Source organism: Carica papaya, chromosome 7 (genome assembly GCF_054855325.1).
Source record: "Carica papaya isolate Zhongbai chromosome 7, ASM5485532v1, whole genome shotgun sequence".
In the NCBI taxonomy this organism is placed as follows: domain Eukaryota; kingdom Viridiplantae; phylum Streptophyta; class Magnoliopsida; order Brassicales; family Caricaceae; genus Carica; species Carica papaya.
Window position 1 is genome coordinate 28,002,647 of NC_142315.1, and position 25,657 is coordinate 28,028,303.

General features: G+C 34.5%; 2 protein-coding genes across 2 annotated transcripts; one reads left to right on the forward strand and one right to left on the reverse strand.

The window, feature by feature from the left end:
• The first annotated feature begins 7,255 nt into the window (after positions 1-7,255).
• LOC148253121 (gamma-glutamyl peptidase 3-like) lies at positions 7,256-8,823 on the forward strand. The gene is made up of 3 exons (XM_088208237.1): positions 7,256-7,983; positions 8,077-8,406; positions 8,514-8,823. Exons 1-3 carry the CDS (start codon positions 7,660-7,662, stop codon positions 8,610-8,612), a joined length of 753 nt encoding a protein of 250 aa, XP_088064363.1. The 5' UTR covers positions 7,256-7,659; the 3' UTR covers positions 8,613-8,823.
• Positions 8,824-10,398: 1,575 nt separating this feature from the next.
• On the reverse strand, positions 10,399-25,330 carry SDG4 (SET domain group 4). The gene is made up of 11 exons (XM_088207753.1): positions 24,785-25,330; positions 23,849-23,995; positions 23,079-23,243; positions 19,887-19,913; positions 19,131-19,245; positions 18,873-18,966; positions 18,356-18,449; positions 18,061-18,139; positions 11,527-11,698; positions 10,935-11,015; positions 10,399-10,716 (listed from the first exon to the last, which is right to left on the reverse strand). The coding sequence occupies exons 1-11, from the start codon at positions 25,163-25,165 to the stop codon at positions 10,551-10,553; spliced, it is 1,521 nt and encodes a 506-aa protein (XP_088063879.1). The 5' UTR covers positions 25,166-25,330; the 3' UTR covers positions 10,399-10,550.
• Positions 25,331-25,657: the final 327 nt, after the last annotated feature.

A 25,657-nucleotide genomic window follows, 5' to 3' on the forward strand; every position in this document is an offset into this window, starting at 1 on the left:
GATCACAGGAACCGACCCTACTATCATCTCAATAATACCTGCCACATATGTGGGAGTACCCAACACAATGTGAGATAGTACCCGCGAAATTAAAACTAAGTCAGGCCTTCTATCTAGGGCAGAGCTTACAACCTCACTTAACAGGATGCTGAAATCAACCTAGACATGATACAGGAAAAACCTAAGAAAAAAGTTTGCATTTAAGAGATCCCGGTAGTCAGAGACTTCTCTGATGTGTTTCCTGATGAACTACCGGTAGACAGAAAAGTTGAATTCACCATAGATCTTCAGCTTGACACCCAATCTATCTCGGTTGCTCCTCATCACATGAGCCGTATCGAGATGGAAGAATTGAAAAAATAGATAAATGAATTGCAGAAGAGTGAGTTCATCTGACATAGTGTATTTCTTTGGGGTGTTGGAGTCATATTTATAAGGAAAGAAGATGAGACATTACGATTGTGTATTGACTACAGGGGATTGAATAGAGTTACGATCAAGAACAAGTACCCCCTCTCCAGAATTGATGATCTTTTTGACTAGTTGCAGGGTACCCAGGTCTTCTCTAAAATATTTATGTTTGGGATACTAACAGGTAAAGATCAGGGCAGAAGACATTCCTAAGACAGCTTTCAGAATTATATATGGACATTATGAATTCCTGGTCATGTCTTTTGAACTAATTAATGCACCGGCTATTTTTATGGACTTGATGAATAAAGTTTTCAGACAATTCTTATATCAGTTCGTCATTGTATTTATTGATGATATCCTGATCTATTCAAAGAGTAGAGAGGAACACGCTCACTACCTAACTCAGGTTTTACAGGTTCTTAAGGAAAATAGACTGTATGTAAAATTGAATAAATGTGGATTCTGTCTCGAGCTGACTACTTTTCTATGACACATCATATCAATAGATGAATTATTAGTGAACCTCAAAAAAGTTGAAGTAGTGCTTTGATGGGAAAAATTGACATCGTCAAGGAAATTTATAGTTTTCTGGGAATGACAGGTTATCACCAAAAGTTTGTGGAAAATTTTTTTAGCCTAGTCACTCATTTGACCCGACTCACAAAGAATAATGTTAAGTTTCAATAGAGTGAGGACTGCGAAAGGAGCTTTATAGAACTTAAGAAGTGGTTGACTACTACACCCGTGTTGACTTTGCCAAACGTGACATGTGAATATACAGTTTATAGTGATGTCTCCTACCTGCGGTTGGGTTGTGTTCTGATGCATGATGAAAAGGTCATTGCCTATGGGTCCAGGTATTTGAAGATTCATGAGAAAAATTACCCCACCCACGACTTAGGTATTGTCACCATTATTCACGCCTTAAAAATCTGGCACCAGTACTTATATAGGGAGACTTTTGAGATTTTCAATGACCATAAGAGCTTGAAATATATATTCACTCAAAAGGATCTGAACATGTGTCAGAGGCGTTGGATATACCTCTTCAAGGATTATGATTGTAATATTTTATATCACCTAGGTAAGGACAACGTAGCAGCTGATGCGCTGAGTAGAAAAAGTGCATGTATGTTAGCTCACCTAATGGTTTTTGAATGTAGGGTAATAGGGGCCGCACAACAGATACGACTTCAAAACTTGAAGAAAGTTACATGTTTGGCCCACATAACTGTCTAACATAAATTGATTCAGAGAATAAAAAAAGTCCAATTAACTGATTTCACTATAGCCGCCCTCAAGAAAGATGTAGAACAGGAAGTACATCCAGAATTTTGAGTCTTTGTCGATGGATTGCATAGGTTTCAGGACAGGGTGTGTGTTCTATATGACAGTAAACTAAAAAGGGGTATAATAATAGAGGCTCACAGCTCCAAGTTTGTTATACATCTTGGAAGTACAAAAATGTATCAAAGTATGCGACCTCACTTTTGGTAGAGCATGATGAAAAAAGAGGTAATCGACTTTGTTTTTAAGTGTCTAGTATGTCAATAGGTTAAGGAAGAACATTAATGCCTGGAAAGACTACTTCAGTTATTACCGATCTGATAGTAAAAGTGGAAACATATCACAATGGATTTCGTGACAGGATTGCCTAAAGGACACTCAGAACATGATGTCATTTGGGTAATTATCGATTGGCTTACTAAATCTTCTCATTTTTTGACTATCAAGATGACCCCTTGGACAAGTTAGTAAGAATGTATATCCGAGAGATAGTCATATTACATGGACTTCTAGTGTCAGTGGTATCCGACAAAGACCCCAGATTCACTTTTCGGTTTTGATCTAGTTTTTAGCAAGGCATGAGAACAAAAACTGTCCCTTAGCATTGCATTCCACTCTTAAATTTATAAACAATCGAAAAGGACGATTCAGATATTGGATGATATGCTCCGAGCTTGTGTTTTAGACTTCAGCGGCCATTGGGATGATTACTTACTTTTGAAAGAGTTCGCCTACAAAAACAGCTAACAAGCAGGTATCAGTATGGCTCTGTACGATGCATTGTATGGTTCTCCGTGTAAATCACCGATCTATTAGAAAAAAGTGGGTAATATAAAATTATTCGGCTCAGAGCTTGTGGAAGAGACTGCAGCCAAGATAGTTAAGATTAGAAAGAACATCCAGACTACTCAAAGCAGACAGAAAAATTATGTAGACACCAGAAGGAGGGATTTGGAATTTGAGAAAGGTAACCGAGTGTTTCTTAAGATCACTCCTTTCAAGAAGATCAGTAGGTTTGGCAAGAGAAAAAAATTAAATCTCCGATTCATCGGACCATTTGAGATCTCAAACCGGATTAGTACAACCATGTACAAACTAGTACTACCTCCAAACTTATCCAGGGTTCATAATGTGTTGCATATATTTATGCTACGAAAGTACAATTCGGGCCCCTCACACATCCTGTCCAACGAGTCTTTTTTACTTTAGGAGGATCTATCTTACAAGTAGATACCGGTTAGTATTGTAGACTGGAAGAGTATAATACTCTGTAACCAAAAAATTTCATTCGTCATGGTCCAATGGCAAAACCATAAGCCACTTGGGAACATAAATCAAGCTTCAGGGCCCAGTACCCTCACTTATTTGACTGAGTAAGAGAGTGACCAATTTAAGGGACCAAATTTTCCTAAAAGGGGGAGAGTTGTAATATCCGAGTCCGAGATATTTTTTTATTAAATTATTTTATTAAAAAAATATTTAATTTAGTTTATTTTTATTTAATTATAATTTTAAAAAAATAAATTAAGGACAAGATTGAAAATAATTTAAAAAAAAAAAGAGTGAACATTTGAGTTTGGGGGGTGTTTTTTTAAAAAAAAAATTAAAAATATGGGGTCAAAGTACAAAAAGAAAAAGTTCGGCCACGTAGGACCGCCCAATCAGCAGCTTCGACAAACCAGAGCACGCCGCGTGGCAAGGCACACTGACATCGGTGCCACGCGGGAGGCCATGCTGGCGATCCGCATGCCCTGCGATCGGACAGCCTATGATCGATTTTTCGCGTGTGGACGACCTAAATTTATTTTCTCCTTAGGCGCGATCGGATGACCAAAATCAATCGTGATGAATAATCTAGATTCATTTTCTTTTTAGGTGCGATCGGACGGACGATATCAATCGCAATAGAGATCAACACAAAATGGGTATAAATATTTTGCATCACACGAAAACCCGAACTTTAATCGCCAGCTCCTGCACAGAAGAAGAACCAGACGCCCAAGAAGGAGGTAGATCGGCGACCGCCACCGCAATGAAGCCACCACCAGTCGCCAAAAAAGGTAAAAATTCTCTGTACTCGCTCAGAATTCGATTTCGAGCACCCGTGTGGCCAAATTAGAGCAAAAGAGATGGCGACTTAGTCGAAAATTATGGGTAAAGCCCGGTAGAGCCGTTGCATATAAAATCTTAAAATCCCTCCGATGAGGCCCTTCCCGATTCCTGTTTCTCGTGATTTTTTTATTATTGTGTTGACTGTTTTTTTTTTCTGTGCAGATTAGCCAAAGAAAATACCTCAGTCTTGAAGGAAGACCGGCAGAGCCACTGCACCCGGAGGTTCCTCCCACTGGTAGGTTCTGTTTTTTGTAATTTTTCAACCAACCGAGGTCCCTAACATATTTTTCTGCAAGGATAAACTAAAACTGGCCAAAATTGGTCAGGCTGAGGGGAACCGCTGCTATTCCAGAATCCTAAAATTGGTCGGAATGAGTTTTGAACTTCGATTTTGGATTTTTGTGGTACTTTTAGGTATGTGATGAGTGTTTTGAATTTCACAGGAAAATTCATGAAATTCGGTACCCGATAGGAGGCGTAATAGACAGCTCGACATCTCGAAGCACCGACCCAGATAATGATCCCTCACTCTATTATCTATTACGGTAAATTGAAGTTTAATGAAATATAATTTTGTATTTTTATAAAAAATTAAAAAATTTTAAAAATAATTACAGGTTACTAGTGGAGACGGAATCGATTAGTTCACAATTGTCTTGATTTCTCATTTATTTTTTTGTACTGTCTTACTTGCTTGATTGATCCACCGTATGATTAAAATTATTATTTTAAATTATTTTTTCTATTTATTGATTATTTAATCATGATCTTTATCCGATTCATTAATTTGAAATAAAGACCTCAATTATGTTTATTAATTGTTGATGTATGAAATTGTATTATTTTCTTAAATATCGTTTGATTAATTTGTAAATATACAATGAGATATTGATATGCGCTTGTTGCTTGTTTGTTGATAAATATTTGTATGTGAAATACTTACTGGGTACCCAGAAAAATGATAGACGGGTCTGATGCTTAGAAAACCTTACCGTGAACGTTACCTCAATCGGACGGGGCTGAAAAATCTCTTACCAAAAAAATTTAAGAGATATGATTCACCCTCATACCGAACGGGGTATCGAGGCAATGGAATATTTAGCACCAATTACCGAATGGGGTATAGGGACCGGTTAATTGTTTAAATTGATTATCGAATTTATGGGTAGGGGGGACATCCCTATGGATCTCCAAGTGTACCAGTAAGTAAGTAAGAATAGAAAGTTATTATTTCTTATTCTCTTATGCGTGAAAATGAAAAGTGGTATAGATATGGGTGTTCATAGGTTGTCTTTGAAAAACTTATTATGGTAAGTATTAAACAAACATCTTCAAGTTTAAATGTATTTAAATAAAGCAAATGTTCCATTAGTTATTTTTCTGATTTTTTACTAATTTTCAGTTTTTTGTATCTATAATTAGTGTGATATTCTTTCATCAATTATTTCAGATCAAGATGACCAAGATTCAGATTCCGATCAGTAAGAGGGTTGTGAGTAGTTCATTATCTAGACTCTCTTCAATTGCTGATGAATGTTGTCATAGGATGCTTAGTTATTTATTTTTTATTTTATTTCTTTAATTTTCGTTTGTTTTTTAGAAAGGACATTCTTGTATCCCTATTAGGCATTCAAAATTATTGTGTAAGGAATGTAAACCTTAACTCTATTAATTACTTCCGTTTTTAATTTATGAATTTATTTCCATTTAAGTTCTAAAACTTTATATTTCCGATAATGTATTATCAAACGTTAAAACTTTTACTTTAAAAAATAGAATTATAAAATAATAAAAAAATACTTTACCCACAAATAATGACTTTGATAATAGCTACGTTATACGAGTTAAAGTCGTCGTTTGCGGATTAAATATTTCTTTTTAGTTTTTTATGTTTTTTTTAAATCTTTATTAAATTTAAAATTAATTTTTTTTCTATATCAAATGCTACCTTATTTAACATGTGATATCTTATATGAATATTGATATAAATATAATATAATATATATTTAATATGAATTTATATGATATTTAACACTATACACGATGTCAATGTACATTAATGATCGATGATTAAATTATAACTTTTTTGAAATAATAATTATTAAATTAAAAAAAAATAGTACAAAGAATAATTTTTTAACTAAAAAAAGCTTGGTAAGAAAGCAAGATCTAAAAATAGAAAAATTTAATTGAAGGAATATCAGAATCTGAATCAAATGCTTGATCCCCGATTGCCATAAACACCGCATGACAAAGGAGAAAACAATATCTGACGGCTGCAATTAATTACAGAATATCAGAATCTGAATCCAACGCTTCATCCCCGATTGCAATTAAACACCGCATGATGGTAAGAGTGAAAACAAGATCTGACGGCTGCAATTAATTACAGAATATCAGAATCTGAATCCAACGCTTCATCCCCGATTGCAATTAAACACCGCATGATGGTAAGAGAGAAAACAAGATCTGACGACTGCAATTAATTACAGAATATCAGAATCTGAATCCAACGCTTCATCCCCGATTGCAATTAAACACCGCATGATGGTAAGAGTGAAAACAAGATCTGACGGCTGCAATTAATGACATGCATGCATAATATTATTGACATTTCCAATTAATGGTCATTATGTTCCTAATAATTATTATTTTTATTCTACATTCATCTTTTTATCTACCTCTTATTCTTTTATAAGAAAAATGGAAAATCAATTAATAAAATGAATTCATATATATACATACATACATATATATATACATATATGGACAAACAAATATTATGATATAAATGAAAAGTTCAATTAATTAACTAAATATATGTAATTATTAATTTAATTTTTATAATAATTAATTTTTAAAAAATAAATTTTTTCATCTTAAGATTACTAAATTAGAATTAATTACTAAATAAAAAATTTTATCAATTTTTGACCGATTTAATGAAAAATCAACAGAACTGAACTAATTTTTCTGATCGATTCATTCAAAAATTTTCTTTTACCTTATCAATTTTTGTTTTAGTAAATCGTATGATAATTTATTATAACTATTATAATTAAATAAATTTAATTATTATAGATTATTTATTTTACCAAAATCGTAATAATGAAAAAAAAAAAACCTAATTCTATCCCTAAACTCTACACAAAATGTTATGGCATGGCAGGTGCAGAGTATTGAAATAATCTTGTGGAAGAATTTTAACACGTCCCAGAAGTAGTAGTACAGCACGGAGGCATTATCTCTTGCGGGTTACGAAACCTCCAATCCGGAAACTACTAAATTACTATTTTGCCCACGGCTTTGACTTCCATATCCCGATTTAATTATTTATTTACGTTTTAATTAATATTAGAATATTATTTTAATTAAGATTAATTTCTATTACATTTGTATTTATATACCGCATGGAAATTTAGTAGCTCGAAAAGGAAAGTACCGAATGGGAAAGGAGAAAACGTGTATTCGGACAACCAAAGCTGACATGTCAAAAACATGGTGCTCTGTTCATAATTTACATACTCTCAGACCAAAGACATGACTTTCCATCTTCTTCATTTAATTTTTATTATCTGCAGAAATTCCCTCTTCAATTCTCCACTCTTCCACATGGAAGCTTCTAAATGAAGCTCTATCTCTTTTCATAAAATTCTTGTATGTGTATGTATATATATAGGCCTTCTCCTCCTCTTTAACTTTCCATACCCAGAAATTCAAAATCCTCTCTTATCTTTACAATTCTTGCTGTATTGCTTGTTTTTATACAAATTCCGTTCAGAAGACTTGATTTTACTTATACAGTATTATATATATAGTGGAAATATAAAGAGGGTGAGAAGTAAGATGAAGGCTAATGGCGGGGATCAGAAAAGGTTCGGGCTTCTGCTAGCAGCGAGGGATTCAGACTACGCGAAGAAAGTATACGGAGGTTACTTCAATGTCTTCGTGGCTGCATTCGGTGAAGAAGGAGATAAGTGGGAACTGTTCAGAGTGGTGGAAGGAGAGTTTCCCGACATGAATGAACTCCATAATTACGACGGATTCGTCGTCAGCGGCAGCCCTCACGACGCCTACGCCAACGATTACTGGATTCTCAAGCTCTGTTTTCTTCTCCAGGTCTTAGACGCCATGGAGAAGAAAGTCCTCGGCATTTGCTTCGGTCACCAGGTATATCTATATGTGTGTGTGTGTTTGTTATGTATAGAAAATGTAGTGTATGACAGTAAAATTATGTGGGTAATTAAATTTGTGAGGATGCAGGTGTTGTGCAGGGCGCTGGGGGGTAGAGTTGGGAAATCGTGTACAGGGTGGGATATTGGGTTGAGGGAGGTGAAGATTGTGAATGATACGACGGCGTTTAGGCTGTTTGGCGAGGAGGAAAATCCATGTTCATTTTCTATAATTGAATGCCACCAAGATGAGGTATGGGAGGTGCCTTTAGGGGCTGAAGTGATTGGATTTTCAGAGAAAACAGGTGTGGAGATGTTCAGAATTGGAAATCATATTCTTGGAATTCAAGGTCATCCTGAATACACCAAAGACATTCTCTTCAACCTCATTGATCGTCTTCTTACCAGCAATTCCATTCAGGTATAAATATATATATATACACACACACATATATATACACTTTCCACACTTATATACATACTATTTATATGTATTTTGGTTTTTTTTAATAATTGATGAATATACAGATGGAGATTGCTGAGAACGCTAAGCTTGGATTGGAGATTGCCGAACCAGATAGGAAGTGTTTGGAGAAGATGTGCAGGAAATTTCTCAGGAGCAATTAAGATATATATATACTCTACAATATTTGAAAGGGTTAGAGCACATATATACATATACACCTATAATATAGGTGGGTATGTATGGGTGCATGTTTATCCTTGCTTTGTTCAAAATTTTTGGCAAGGTTTATGTTAACCTGATCAAACTAACCCAGCATGGTCAGCATGTATTAAATATATAAATTAATGAAGTCAACACACATATATATTAATATATTTATCCATATAGTTGTATAAATTTATATAACTCATTGATATTTCAACTGCCACAAAAAAAGAGACCGAAGCAAATTTCAAAAATTGGGCAATTAAGCATTAAAAAGTGAATTTTGAATTCAACAACGAGACTAAATTCATATTGAATTAATCTCGTTATAATTATCCAAATTAATCGAATTTAATTATTATAAAATATTCATATAATAACCAGTTATCTCGATTTAATTTAATTCAAAAATAAAATTAAATTATTTATTTATTCGAAATTGGTCAAATTCAATCACGAGTTAGAGAGATCGTACGTATCAGAATGTGTGCGTATCCCAATTTTTTTTAAAAAAAAATTAAAAAATATAACAATTATAATTTAACTTAATTTTCGAACTATTTAAAATTAACGTATAAAATAATCAGAATAATTAAATTCCTTACTCCAAAGTTTTAGGCAAAAATCTAATCCACTAAAGAAGTATGGCATCAAGAACATACACTGTTGAACCAAACTAAGATTCCAAAAACTCAGAATAATTAACCCATCAATTTTCACAATATACCCTCATCTTTTATACTTTAATCCCTTTTAGAATCCTTCTTTTTGTATTTTCCCCTCATTGCGGGTTCATACGTTGAGAAACATGTCTCAATTTCCCATTAATACAATTAGAATCCCCTTTACATATATATATATATATATATATATATACATATATAGATACATATGTATCTTCCTAATTAGTTTCAAGTTGACACTATTCACATTTAGATTTGGATCACACCATCCCCCCCCAACTTGTGATGTTCCAAAGAAATTTGATTGGGACACACAAATCTCTGTAATGACCAAATGGCTCAAAGAATCCAACTCATATAATTAATTCAGTTTTTCATTGGATAAATCATTATATTTAGCTTTGTACACGTTCTATATTAGGATAATACATATATATATACACACACACATATAGATATATATATATGCCTTCCAAATTCAATCCTTTAAAGAGAGAATAATAATAGTAGGAGGGGGAGAATCAATTAATGCCTATAGGTAAATAAAGAATAGTTGGCACAATAATCTAATTAATAATTATTTGAGGATTTGGCAAATTGCTTGTTACCCAAAACAATTCACAAAACTTACATATAGCAGTTCTTTGAATCATATGATAGACCCAATAATGCTTATATGCACTTTAATACATAAAATTAGTGGTTGATTCTGTTGTGGGTTTGAAAACCGTGTGTGTGTGTGTGTATATATATATGTATATATAGTGGAATAAGAATATGAGAATTTCAATATTCTTCAAGATATGGAGCCACATAAAAACATAAATTTTACCTGTTGACAGAATTAAGGACCATGGAATTTCTGAAAGGCATTAGGCATGGGGCCAATTTTGTGGGGCAAATTTTGTGTATTGAGATTAAAATATGCATGCATATATCAAAAGGAAATATTATATATTGGGGGCAAATTTTGGGAGATGGCAGAAACCCATAAGGAATAATTAGGAAAAAGAAGCAAGAAATGAATTGGTTCATGAAGAATATAATTTTCAGCACTAAAAAAAAATGAAATTATTATCATTAAGAATGAAAATGAGGTAAAAGAACAAGAGGGTGACTTGTGTTTTCTATATTTTTTTTCCTTTTTTTATTTGATTTTATTGAAGATGAGTTTCTTGAGTAGGAGTATAAAATTATATTGATGTAATTACATCATACAGTAGGGGGTTTGGGTTTAGGCAAGCGAACCGTGGATCTCCTGCGCTTTGAACCCCAGCAGCAAAGTTCCAAGTTATTGACTTTCTTTTTGGTCCCGAGATAGCCTTGACAATTTTTAGCCCCGCAGTGGCACTTCACCTCTGGTCCAAATTGCACATATCTGCAGAATTTCATATCCTCTCATAATCAAAATAAGCTGAGACCCCAAATAAATACTACTACCAATGAAGCTCATTTGTTCCAAACATAAACTTTAATTGTCAAAGTTACAAGTAAAAGAATACGTAAAAAAAGTATATTTATCCTTTTTTACGAAACATGTCAAAGACTAATAATACCAATTTCCGCATCAAGATATGGTTAACATCTCCGATTTACCTGTAGTCATATGTAAGTGGTTCTCCCGGTTCTATCGATTGAGCAGCAAATACGCCTACACGAGTCTCCCCTTCAACTTGCCTGGTAGAGGAGCAAAACAAAATGGATAAGACCACATTGGGGTAACATTGCCTGGCTGCTGTGCAAGATCGATGCCAATAAAAAAACTCGGCAACAACACACTGCATCAAGGCAATGGCAGGAACACGGTTGGCACACAGCCAAAAATAGCATATTTGTACACATTATAAGGGCTAACTATAGATATCCAACATTAGCAGTGCAACGAGAAAAATCTCATGCACATCGTCCTATATCATCATAGCATAGGATCGAAATGCAGATTTTTGAGTTCAAATAGGATGTCCCAACTAGAGCCCAAATCAAAAAGTTCAAATTCCTGGTCAAAAATTGATTGATCCAATGCCCAAATGAAGAACAAAATGTGATTCATAATTCCATATTCATAAATTGCCAGCAACCTTGATGACAGAGATCTACTAATGTCTTTTTATTTTAATGAAAATGTCAAGTGAAGAAAAGAATCTATAAACCATGGACGGCCATGAAATACAAAAAGAGCTATACTAACCATTTTTCCAAGATACAGTTGGGATCACAGCTGTGATTTAAGAATCGAGATAAATTTCCCTTGAACGTAGCATCAATTGTAAAATCCTTCCCAATTTCACACATATAGAAATCCTTCACGCCTTTGTATTTCAAGTCCCAAAGCCTTTGTTCACACAAGGCGTCATCAATTACTGAAACAGTACAATCATTTAATTAGTACTCATCATTTAAAAAAATTTGTAAAAATGGACAAGATATAAGATTTTGAATTACAAAAGAAAAGATGTCATTTAGTTTAAATCTTCATTGTTCAAACCTCTTATTAATACTAGCATGCAACACCAAGAGAAAACAAGCAAAAGAGTACCTTGAGCATCTCAATATATAAAGCATATAAATCCCACTTAGGGTCACATGCCATAATCAGCAATTACACATGTTTTCTTAGGTAAGGTACAATACTTGGGTTCGAAAATCGGTCCAGGATGATTTTTCTTATTTTAAAAAAATATTTTAATAAGTAATTTTATTTATTTTAATTTAATTGTATTGAATTTTTTTGCGAAAATTAATTAAGAACCAAAGTAAAAATAATTTTGGAGAAAATTGGTGAAATTTTGAATTTGAAATGTGTTTTTGAAAAAAAAAATTAAAAATAGGAAGTTAAAATGCAAAAAGAAAAAGTTTGACCACTTGGCACGACTCAGTCAACCGCCTCGGTGAACTGGAGCACACCGCGTGGCAACCCCACTGACATCAGCACCATGTAGGAAGATACGCGAGCGATCCATGTGTCCAGCGATACGACAGTCCAGATCTCATCCCGCGCGTGTGAACGACCCAAATGGTTTTCTTTTTAGGCGCGATCGAACGGTCAGATTCAATCTGAACGTGCGCCAATATTCATTCTCCGAATAGAATAGATCCAACGGATGAGAGAGAACCACATCTTCCCGAATGAATGACCCAAATCGACACGAAATGGATATTTAAGCATCACGTTCCAGAGAACCCTAACCCTAGCCACTCTACCCTCGCCAGAGAAGGAGAACCAGACAGTGAAAAAGAAAGCCGACCATCGGCTACCGCCGCACGGGAGCCACCACCAACTGCCAAAAAAAGTAAAATTTTTTCTTTCTCGCTTGGAATTCGATTCCAAGTCTTCCTGTGGCCATATTGGAGCAAATGAGACAGGAGGTGAGCCGAAAATCGCGGGTAAACTCTCTCCGATGACACCCCTTCCTATTTTCCGTTTCACACGATTTTTTTGACCATTATATTCACCGTCCCTTTCTGTGCAGATTAGCCGAAAAAGAAACCCCAGCCGCGAAGGAGAACCGGCAAAGCCACCGCACCTGGAGACCCCTCCCGTCGGTAAGTTCAGTTTTTTTTGTTTTTTTACCCAATCGAGACTTTCTAACATGTTTCTTCGCAAGAATACGTGTAAAATCATCCAAAATCGGCCAGATCAAGGCAAACCATCATCGTGGGCGGCGGAGTCGGTGCTGGAGCACGACGGCGCCGCCGTGCTGGAACTCTAAAATTGGTCGAAAAGAGTTTTAAGACCGATTTTAGGTTTTTTGGTATTTTTGGGTACGTGACAAGTATTTTAATTTTTGCAGGAAAAATTCAGAAAACCCGAACTCTGTTAAGAGGCGTAGTGAGTAATACCGCATTTCGAAACACTGATCGGAATAAAATCTATCACCTTATTATCTATTACGATAAATTAAGGTTTAATAATCAATAATCCCGTATTTTGTAAAAATTAGAAAAATTCTAACAATAATTACAGATCACTAATGAAGTCAGAACTGATCAATGTAAAATTGCCCTGGTTTACTGTTTATTTTCTTTTATATTGCTTAAGATGTTTACTATTGCATTGTGTGCATTAAATTGTTAGTTTAAATTGCATTCTCAGTTATTTGGTTTACTTGAATTCCCCTGTATTGACTATGTAGGCATCTGATTACTTGGTTATTCTGTTATGTAAATTGTATCGCTTGTTTAAATGTCGTTTAAATTAATCTGTGAATGTGCAATATACGATTAGTGGCTATTTGGACGATGAGAATCTATATATATGAAAGCTTGTTGGATGCCCTCAGAAAGAGTGGACGGAATCAATACATAAGAAACCCTACTGTGGAAATTACCTCAGTTGGACGAGATTAAGAAGTTTCATACCGAAAAGATTTGGAAAAGATAGTTCACCTCATACCGGATGAAGTATCAAGGGGATGACATGTTGGAGCCCATTACCGGACGGGGTATGGGAACAGCCTAGTTAATTGTCAAATCGAGATACTGAATTCACAAATAGAGGGATATCCCTATGGACCCCCAGGATGCAAATAAGTAAGTTAAAAGGAAAAAATTACTAATGTTATACATGAAATTAAAATATCATTTGATTATTTGTTTTTATAGGTTGACTTTGGGCCCGTAACGATAAATACGGAATAAAACGTTTTAAAGTTAAATATATTTACTTAAATCAAAAGTTTCGTTAGTTATTTTGTAATTTTTACCAACCTTCGATTTTCTGTATCAATGATTAGTGCGATATTTTTACTGCTAATGTAGTTTATCCTTTTATTAACCATTTCAGATTAAGAAAATCAATATTCAGATCAAGAAAATCAATATTCAGATCTCGATCAATAAGAGGGTTGTGAGTAAATTATCTCTCGGACTCTCCTTCAAGTGCTAGTAGAGGTTAACTCTCTACAATATTTATTTATTTATTTTGATTATCGTTTGTCTTTCTTTATGAACTCATGTATAAAAAGTATTATCGTAACCCTATTCGACATTCCAACTTACTGTGTAAGGAATGTAAACTCTAACTTTATTATTTACTTCCGCATTTAGATAATAAACATTTTTCTTTTAGTTACGGACTTTTACATAAGGAGTAGAGAAAAAAATTAGATTGGTAGAAAAATCAAAGAGATAAAAAATCTGTGATCTAGGTAACTAATAAAAGAACCAAAAAATGTGCATAGTAAGGAAACTATCAAACACAATAATGGGGCGATAAAAGTTAAAAAAGAGTGAATATTTTTAAGCACCTAACAATCCCTTCAAATCTTTGTCTTCTCTTTCTCATTTCTGACATTGAAATCTACGAACCAATGAGGCCTACCAAGTAAAAGAGAAGTGTCATTCCTTCTATTTTTGTCACGCATTTCCACATCCTTCTATCTTCTCTTTTTCTCTCCCTTTTTTGAAAGAAAAAGTATAATAATATATATTCATAAGCACTAAGAGGGCGCAACCCAAGACCAAATTTATATATCAAGCAAAATATTTATCAAATCCTCTTAATCCTCAATAGCATAAAGAGGATAATTCTTTATAAAAAAACTTAGGATCCGGAACCAATAATCTTTAAACCTATCGTAACTCCGCTCATAACCCTCCAAAACTCTCTTGTTCCTTTCTTTCCAAATTTTCCAGAACGTAGCCAAAGGAATGAGATTTGCCCTTTTGTCCCTATTAACCCCATCATGCCAAGCCCCAATTTCATCCTTAATCGAGTCAGCAATCGCCCAGTTGATGCCAGTAGATCACAGACCATAGTCCACAAGCAGTAAGCAAGAGGACATCATAACAGGATATGGTTACATGATTCTGCATTCCTCTTGCATAAGTAACAATCATTAATCAAGATTTTTCTCCTCCTATTTAATTTATCTAGAGTGAGAATACACTCTCTAGTTATTACCCAGGTGAAAAAAGCCATCCTCATCAGTGCCTTAACCTTCTAGATCAATTTAGCAGGTAGCTCTGTGCTGGTTTCGCTCTTTTTGCAAGAGGGCATGTAAAAGAATTTCACAGTAAACAAACCTTTTGAGTTAAGCCTCTGAATAGGTTAATCTTTATCGTCATTGGGATACATTTGGTCAAAAGCACTGAAAAGGGTAAACTCACTAACCTCACAATCATCAAGATATCTAGCGGTCTACACAAGCCACAAACTATTACTACTAGAAACATGAAAGGATCCTTGAACAATGATCCCCTTGTGCCAAGAAAGAAAAAGAATTTGAGGAACTAATTGAATGCCCCACCTTCAAGCCACTCATCACAACTCTCTCCCCAGACCCAACCCTCCGTTTTAATGCATTTCATGAACTCATCCCTCCCCTGCAAATCTTCTTCTGCAGCCCAAAACCTTGTGGCCTAGAAAGACTCCTTGTAAACCTATTCAATCCATCAACCTCAAATTTGGCCTTAATAGTCCTTCTCCACAAGCTTCATGCTCCACAACCACTTCTTTTGATGTGCCTTGTTCACCTTAACTAAAGATCTAAAACCCAAAACCCCTCTCCTCCCTGTAGGATCGATTGCTTAACTATGTCCATGTGACAAGGTAATATTTTCTCTCCTCATCAGAGTGGCCCCATAAGAATTTGCATTGGATTGACTCCAACTTCTTGGCGACACTAATTGGCAAAGTCAGCAATGAAGTGCAGTAAATTGAAATGTTAGTTGTGATACTTCTGATGAGGGTTAGCCTTTCCCATTTCAATAGGAGGTTTCTCTTCCATCCTAATGAACAGAACTCAACCTCGTCGTCACCAAGTCCCAATCTAAAATATCTATGTATTTCACCCCCCAGGGGATCTCCAAGTACTTAATAAGGAAGCTAGATGATCTGCAATCCTAATTCTAGCCATAACAGAACTTCCACTATCATCCACAAACTCACTAATTGCGACTTGGCAAGATTAATATTAAGACCCGAGCTTGCTTGGAAACTAAGAAGAAAACACTAGATATTGAGAATGGCCTTGACATCCGATTCACAGAATAACAGTCTGTTATCGCGAAGAATAAATGCGCCATTTCATCCGTATTCTCCCCTTCCCCCACATTCAAATCCCCTAAACACTCCCAAGTTCTTTGGCCCACCCTACCATGGCATCTTGTCCAAAACTTCTATAACAATGATAAAGAGGAAGTGCGATAAAAGATTTCCTTACCTGAGCCCCTACTCGCCATCACAGCAAATGCACCATCATGGCGAAGGTCATAATCCACATGCACCACCTTATGCCCAAAGCCAATACTTGTCAACATGTAACTCATATAATTCCAATTTACATAGTCATAAACCTTCCCCATGTCGAGTTTAGATAGGATTCCCCCTCTCTTTTAATACATTAGTTCATTAGTAATTAAAGTCGGTGTGGGTAGTCTATCTCCCCCCCGGATAAAGGCATGTTGACATTCCCCAATTATGTTATTCACCATCATATCCTTCTACCTTTTCTTCTGCTAAAAAGGACCAAAACAAGTGTCACCAACTTATAGTAGAAGTATAGGTACAAGAAAGAACTTACTAATGCACTTGACCAGGAGATTAAAATAACCGTGGCCCGCTGCACGCAAGTAACGGCCAAGTCTCAAATGATTATAGCATCAAATCAGCTTACTGATTCAAACATGTGCATGTAACTAGAGTTTATAGCCTTTCCTTTTCCTTCCCGTTTCAAATAAAGCATAAGAAATGCTAGAACTAATTATGTTTGTTCAATAAGTCAACTCTAAGTTCTTATAGATTTGATTTGCATTGAAATAGTTAGAGAAATTGTAACTTGCAAGTTTGGGAAAAATAATAACTTACTAGATTTAGAAATTTTGTCTTCTTCCAATTCTATCCTTGTGATTTTTTTGTTATATATAAAATTATAAGTTTATTTTATATTTTTATTGTTGTCTTCCATTTTTCCTAAAGATTGTATTTAGCCATGAAATTCCGCTCGTTCTTCTTTAGAAGTCTAGACAAGTATGGACATCCTAAAAAAATAAACAGTTTTTGGCAAAACTATGAAACTCAAAGAACAAAATACTAAGCAGTTAAGAGGATAAAAAAGACCATAGAGATCACTATTAGGTCAAACCACAAGAAGTGATAATGTACTTAGTATAATAAAAATAAAATCATCCTCTAGTCTATAAAAGATCCATCTCTTTCCCTTTCCAAGTTATTTATTCATCCCATATATTGTTCATCATTCCTAGGAAATCATGGTTAAAAATGACCTATAACACCTAATTGACTGGCTTGTATGACCAACATGGAGGTACTTAACAAAAATTACAAACTCAATATCTGTAATTTAAAAGAGAAAAGAATCTTTTCAAAAGACAAAAAAGAGATACTGAAATATTGACTGGAGAGAATGCTAAGCAATAGTAAAACTTTCCGACTGCACAGATAGATAAGTAGTGCAATAGAAAGCAAAGTGAAATCTCAACAGAGCAGTGAGGTTTATGCCAACATAACTTGAAAAGACTAACAAATCAACCAAATATCGGAATAAGCAACGACAAAAAAATTTACAAGCACAAACGACCAAATTAATATCCTCAGAAACTCATGGATCCCTTCTCAAAAAAATGGCAAGAGGATCTGAGCCAGTAGATTAGATGTCAACTAATTTCCTTTTCCACAAATTTTTTTCCCAAAGCAATAACAAATATGAGAAGAAGACTAGATGTCAATAGGTGAAAATAGCTAATAAAAGCAAATGAATACCTTCCCCAGTATACTCAATTATAAAATCTCCTTTATTTATGGGTTCAACTGCCTCTACTCCCCAACCACAAAGCAAAGTCTGGAAAAGGAAAAAAATTTAAAAAAGATTAGTTTTTCATTAAAAATGCAATCAAAAAATTTACCTAAATATGTTTAATGGGAAAGAGTAATTTAGTGGTCAAGATCTCCCCCGTAATATTTAAAGATCTAAAATATAATTAATGAGGACAGAGCATTTTCTGCTCATATCATATGATAAAAAAGAATGATGCTATCCCGAAAGAAAATTTCTTACCTTAACAATCTTTATCTTCTTCTCCTTACGAAATGGCCTGTTGGTGCAGTTCTCTGAGCAACGGCAAGCCCTAGAGCAGCTTATGCATTGAACTCTAGTACAAGGTATAACCAAGTAATAATTCTAACCGGTGACATATTGAAGTTCTAAATATTTTAATTAACAAAAAGAATGATTAATCATAAGCATTTACAAATTCAAACATATAGATGATGGAAAAAATATTAACAGTTGCTCATGACAAAATGTTTAAAGAAAAGTATCCATTTAATATACTTAAAATGAGGATAAAGATGTAGTAAAAAACAACATCATAAAACACAAGTTCTGCCAGCGATACTTCCCTTGGAAGAGAATTCTGATTATCAGCTATTGCCAAAAAAGAAGAAAAAAACTTGTTATTGATTAACTTGACTTGTCTCCATCTAAAAATTTACATGCTAATATTTGAAAAGGAAAAAGAAAACCATGAAAAATAGACATCATGTAAACTAATTAGCAGATAATCAAGCAATACCTGCACACACAATCCTCCAAGCATGTTGTGCTACAATTTGTGCATCCAACATCATCATTGGCATCATCACGCTTCTTCTTGACTAGATAGATATCTAATTTCAGTTAAGGATAGTCCAATGGTCAAATATTAATTGGGATAGTAAGACTAGGAGCTAGCATATCATTGCAAAATCACAAGAAAAATTCGTCCCGCCCAACAACCATTTTGGTGTTTCACCAGTATCTTTGTTCCTAACAGAGAGCATAAATTGGATACTGCGCCTAATGTGCACATATGGAGGCGGCTCTCCTTTGTTCATCAAGTCCTTCGACATAAAATCAATCTTGAACTCTTCATATTCATATGGTAGAGGCAATTGGCAAAATACTTCCTAGGAGATCAAGCAAAGGCAAGAATTAGCTCATTGAATAAAGTAATTGATAAACAGATGTCATAGTAAATTGATAATACATGATGCAAAACACAATCATGCCTTCTAATCTGCCCTGGCACATAATATGGGCATGCACCTTCGTAGTATTCTCTCTTGTTCAGTGTGATTTTCCCGTGGCATCTTAATTATTAGAAAAGCTTGTGATAGTCCTTGTTTCACCTCTAAGACTTAAAACTGAGATATAGTATGTATTTTAGCAACTAGAAGAGACATTCAAATTTGAAGTTGATATGTGACTATCCAGTATTTTCTCTTCATTCTATCCAAAGTCAGGAATAGTCTCTAGATATATAAGCCTCTAAGCACTAAGCCTCCATTGTGTCAATGGTCACATAGGCTCAAGTGTGTGCCAGGGGCATTAGCTGCTATCTTTGCGCACACTCTGATTAATCATCAGTGAGCCAGTGGAGATATCAATTCAAAAATGCGTCATACTTATCACTTTTTCTAAATGAAAATTCACCTTCTCTTTCCCAAAAATAAGAAAAATTATACATGTTCCTAGAAGCAGCTGCAAAAATATAGGTCCACTTCGTATCTGTCAAGCAACAACATTAACAAAGCAGAATAAAACTGACCTCTATCTTTGTCCCTGCAACTGCATGCTGCTTATTCAACAAACATATCAGTCTCTATCAGCCAGCCTAATCAATAAAAAATATCAAAGGAGAGATAAAACCTCAACAAATAATTAAGACAAAAAGGTGCAAAGCCATCAAGGAGAATATAAGTTGACATAATAGACATCTGCTAGAGACATCATATACTGGACACGAAAACCTTCTGACAGGTGGTGTCATGAATTCTGACACCCTTGTTTAAACCTTGACCAAGGCTTTTGACACTCCTGGAGACATAGGTTTTACACAAGATTAGTGAAGAAAGCCATAGCTAATATACAAGAATGCCAGGAGTCTTTTACTTTGGATTAAGGTTAAAATATTTTAAAACAATTTAGCCCTGGAATCTCAAATCTAATAGCAATAGAGTCGTCATTGGTCAGGTAAAGATTAAATCTATTAAAATGTTGAGAGCCATACTAATGCAGAACCAATAATAAATATTTTAAATTAAAAGGAATACAAAGATTCTATTTCTTTTCTACTTCTTCCTATTATAATACTTAATTAATTGACTATTTTCTATTCAATAGAATTCCTACATGGGTGTAAGACTTTCTATTTTAATTTTGTTTTGGTGCCTATATATAAGGCACCCTAATTTAGTAACTTGTTTGATGATTTACATGATTATTTATAAAATATTGAATTATAGATTTGAGTATTGAGATCTCACATCATGTAGATTTTGTGGACTTACAAGTCAAAGCCAAACTGCTTTAATTCAAATAAGAAAGCAGATCTGAACTCTATTTTGAAGCCTTTAGGCAGCTCCAACAGATAGGGTAACATCTTCACCTTCAAGAAGCACTCGACAACATTACCAGCAAGCATCCCATTTCAAACACTTCTAACCCAATTTGCCCAACAAAATTGTTTGGTGGAATTTTAAATAGATCCAAGTCATAAACAATGAAAATATTCAAGTCCAAAGTAAAATTCAAGTGTGATATGTTAACTGAAGTTCAAAGTTCTGCCCCAGGATTTATTTTGAAATTCAATGGCAACTGTGTTAAGAACCCAAAGCATCTATCCTTAAATATGAAATCCACATGAACATGAAAATTAACAAAGCGAGGGTTGATTGTATAGCTACTAGGGAGCATAATTAATGTTTTAATATTTTTAGTTTCTAGTACTGATTAGGAAGCTAATTATATTATGGTCCTTTATGGTTACAAATTTTCAGATTCGTACATGTAATAAGATTACCTTTTGGTTAGAATTACTTTTACTAGGATTCACATCAGAATTCATACGACTTTGTTTAGGATTTCATATTATGTAAAGGGGGAAAGTTGGGGTTGTACTATTTAGTTCTTAAACCTAATAAAACTTTCACAAATAAATAATCTCCAACTTAATAGTTTTGGTACCAAAAGATTCAAGTCAAATAGGTATTACAACCAAAAGATAATCTGATTCAATGCGAGAGAGCAAGCACAAGTTCCTTATGTAACCCACGCCCACTGCATCTTAGACATGTCAAGGACTATTATTAAGCCACTTATGCAGAAATACATGACCTCCACAGGGAACATAAGGGAGCCCAAATGAAGGTGTTGGGGGAAAAGTCTCATCTCCTAAGCCTACTGGGTCTTCAGAAATCATGTTCTCTTACATTTATGGAAAGTCCTAGTTAATAATTAGTTGGTGACCAATTATTTCAAAAGGCTAAGTTGCTCCTACAATTTCGACTTTCCTATTTATACACCAATATACCTTATTTGCAATTGAAATAACAATTTCAACTTTCCTAAATGATGCAAACACATATCCACAAGCTTTGCATGCAAGAAACATGTAAAATAACAAAAAGACAATCTCAAAGTTGAAATTCAATACCTTTTCTTTGATTTCATTAAATAATTGAGTAAATGACCAATCATCTTAAACTTGATAAAATGACAAAGTTAACAATTTATTCTCTAATACCCTAATCAAAAAGTTAGCTTTTATTGTGAAAAATAATCTTACAGACAAACTATTCACAAAACAAGTCAATCATTCTAGAGGAGGGTACACGAATATTTTTCAATATAGTGGTTCTTGGATGATAAATTTGAAAAGCATTGTGCAATATTAATATTTTAATTTGCAAAGAATGACAAAGAAGCATGTAGAGAGCGTTGTTTGGTAATTTGGTGACAATTGAAAACAAAAGTTCGAACGCATCAGCAAGTATATCTCTCAACCCCAAGAGAATTGATCCAGACAAAATTGGGAGACCAAGATTCTAAAAGCTTATGATAGTAAGAGAGCCCAGTCTATCATTTACCATGTATATTATCAATATGCCTCCTAAAGTACAAAGTAAATTTTGAGTTTAACACTTGGAGTCGAACTTAAAAATAAAGCATGGACTGTATGGCTCCAAGGCCCTATAATAGACAAAGGAGAAGGGACAAGATTCTTGAGATTTGAACTCATGGTCCTAAGCACCAATACAAAGCAAAATGAAAATATTGGATAATTAAATATTCTGAAAGCTTTAGTCGAGAGAAAGCAAGCAATTCTACTATTTGCATTATATACTCTTAATGTTGTTTACTTTTTTGGGTTTCCCACTATGTCTAGAATTTTATTATATTTAGGCTTTCCTGTTTAAATTGTAGTTTGGTATTTAGTTAGATTCTCTAAGATACTTATATGTAATAAAATCTTTAATGAAGCAGAATTATGAGTTGTAGTTTTCTACTTCTTTTATGATTAGTCTTATGGTACGATAAATTTGTACCTTATGGGCCAATCATAGCAAGTCATAACTTTAAGAAGCCACCATTTCTTATTTAAAAACAAAAAAGGAGCCTATTGCTCTTATTTCAGCTTGTGCTGTTCTTTTTTTCTCAATTTATCTACCTCTCCTTCTCAACTCTCTATTTCTTATTGAGCTGATTAGTTTGACCCCTATGCTAACCAATATCAATAACAAAGTAAACATGTTTAATTGAATGAAATTCATTGTGAGAAACATATCTATTTTCTTAAATAGATCATGTGGTAACCAACATGCAAACAACCTACCACCAGCCAAAGAGCTCATGCTCGGTGCAATGCAGCTTTTTTTTATTGATCAAGAAATCATAAACTAGTTGACAATATAGTATTTGAAACAGGGGAAATATCTTATGAAGGAAAGAAGAAATCGACCTTCCTATCTAGTCGCCAATCCATTGGGTGCTTCCAGCAAACAGCTGATCCAGGTTGACTTTCCAAATGAATCACTTCATCTGGCCATGGAGCATGTTTATCATGTGTAGCTACTGGACATCGCACACATCTCCATTTTACCCTCTGTTTGCAAACGAAGCATTCCTGTTGATAAGAAAACATTAGTGAGGTAACTATAACTAGTACTAAATAAAGTATCGGCTCATGCTCCATGATTACTATATATGTTCCAGGATGATGGCGTTAAATTGTTATTTTTTGATATGGTACTAAGTTTATTGAATTTACAAAATATAAAAGGAAGAAACAACAGGATTAGGATCATCAAACTAACACGCAACAACTGGCTTATTTAGAACTAGCAAATTGAAGTTAGATCCAGAATAAGATACGTCTGGAGAAATTTACGCAACATAGCCCATCATTGGCAGTTTGAGGTCAACCTGTCTCAAACCCCATAATATATAAAGCAACCTAATACGTTATTGTAGACAAAAGAAGACAAGTTGCTGAGCCACCCTTATGGTCAATGAATGCAATACAAACAAGTCATGAAAAGTGGTTCTCTTTGCCAATAAACATAAAGAAGCAACCCTAGCAAGCATTCACAAATTCTTTAATAACCATACAAGACTGCTTTTATCAAACTCAGTAAAGCAACTCACCACAGTAGAGCACTAATTATAACAAATCTAAGGAGATAGATCTCTTTGAGAAGAAAAAGTAAATTAGAGTTAACAAGATGTTACATGTTGTGGACACTTGAACTTTTTCAGATTAGAGATGCCAAGTTTATCCTTTGCACAGACTGAGTGATAAGTTCCTTGACATCCACGAACAGTGCATAACAGCTCCTCTCCCGGGTTGATAAGCTTATGGCAAGCAAGACATTCAACCTGAGATGAAACCAAAGGGTTAAGAGACAGAATTTGGTGTATAATAAATAACATGATGAATGAAATATATCACTTTTTCAGGAAAAACCGTTGCTTTACTATGTAGAAAAGAAAAGAAACATACATATAGAAAAGAAACAAAACCATTCTCTCCTCTCTAAGCTTTACTATAACAAGAGAAAACAAGTTTAATTCGGATAAAAGTTTGCTATTCAATTATCTCCTTACCTTCCTGGTTGGTGCAATTCAGTTTAAAATGTTGCAATAGGGATATATTTACTAGCAGTGCATAACGGGAACTGCAGGGTTTTCCAATAATCTCGGGGAACCAAATACTCAGGAAATTATCCTAGAACAAGTTTGACATGCGATTTGTCTTTATTGAAAGTGCCAAATTCCAAAGAAAATATATGCAGCCAAAATCCAATTGGCCATAAATAGAACAATACTGAAGATTAAAAGACAAAAAAAAAAAAAAAAAAAAGACTATCTTTACTGAAGCCCCGTATCAACATTAGGCTTCTGACATCTCAAATCTAGGATAGTGCTTGCTGTAGTCTGATTATCCCAACAATTCTTTTATCAACTTCTTTAAACTTTACTCTCTTTTCTCTTTCCAAATTCTCTATACAAACCAAAAAAATAGTAAACAGAGAACAACAATTTGTAGAAGTTTTAGAATTCTACTCGAATTCTCTTATCAACTAAAAAAGTCTCTTATTAACTTAACTATAAATTGATTAAGCGATTAAACAGACATAAAGGGAAGCTAAAAAGAACATCGAGTACCATTTTCTTGGAGCCCACAAGAAAGGGAAGAAAACACTGTGATTCCGGAACTTCTGACTCCACTTTCTTCTCCACCCAGTCCTTCACGTGATCCATCAAACCCTTGTCATTCTCCGCCTTCTTGGCTCGACACAGTGAACCACGGCTTCGCTTTAGGACTTTAATCCCGTCCCCATTGCAAGCCTCCTCCTCCTCTAATTTCTCCATTGATGGTAACTGCAGGTCTCCCTGGTCCAAATTACATTCCCCGGCTGGGGTCTTGACCAAGTCATGGCAAGGAGACTCGCCTGAATCCGCCGAATCGGCAAAAACCAGTTTCAAGTTAGGGCAGCGAGTAAGAGTGAGAGACGACATGAGAGGAACATTCCCGAAACCCGGCATCGCAGTAGCATGTAATTATCAGAGATGAGCAAACAACCCTAGAAATCTTGTTTGAACATGCGTGTAACTGTATATATAGAGAAGAGTGAGAAAGAGGGAGATGGTTCTTTAGGCGGGAAATATAACATTTGATCATATATGGCATTTCGCGAAAATTTTCAGAGAGAATTACGAGAATACCATTTGCAGTTGGATTTATGTGGAAACAGATTTAAGAGGGGGCTCATACTAATGTGCGCCGTGGGGTGAAGAAAACCTCATCTGGATCAGAATAGTTGGGAGCCGTTGGAGGAGCACACACGTAGACATCTCGCACACGTGCGTAAATTTTCTTTTCCTTCTTTATTTTTTTGCCCTTTTAATAATAAATGATACAATTTAAATTTGAATTTAAAATAAGTAGTTTGATTATTTAGTTAAATATCTTTTTTTTTAATTTATCTATAACAAGAAAAAATCAAAAAATAATTACTAAATAACTACATAATGACA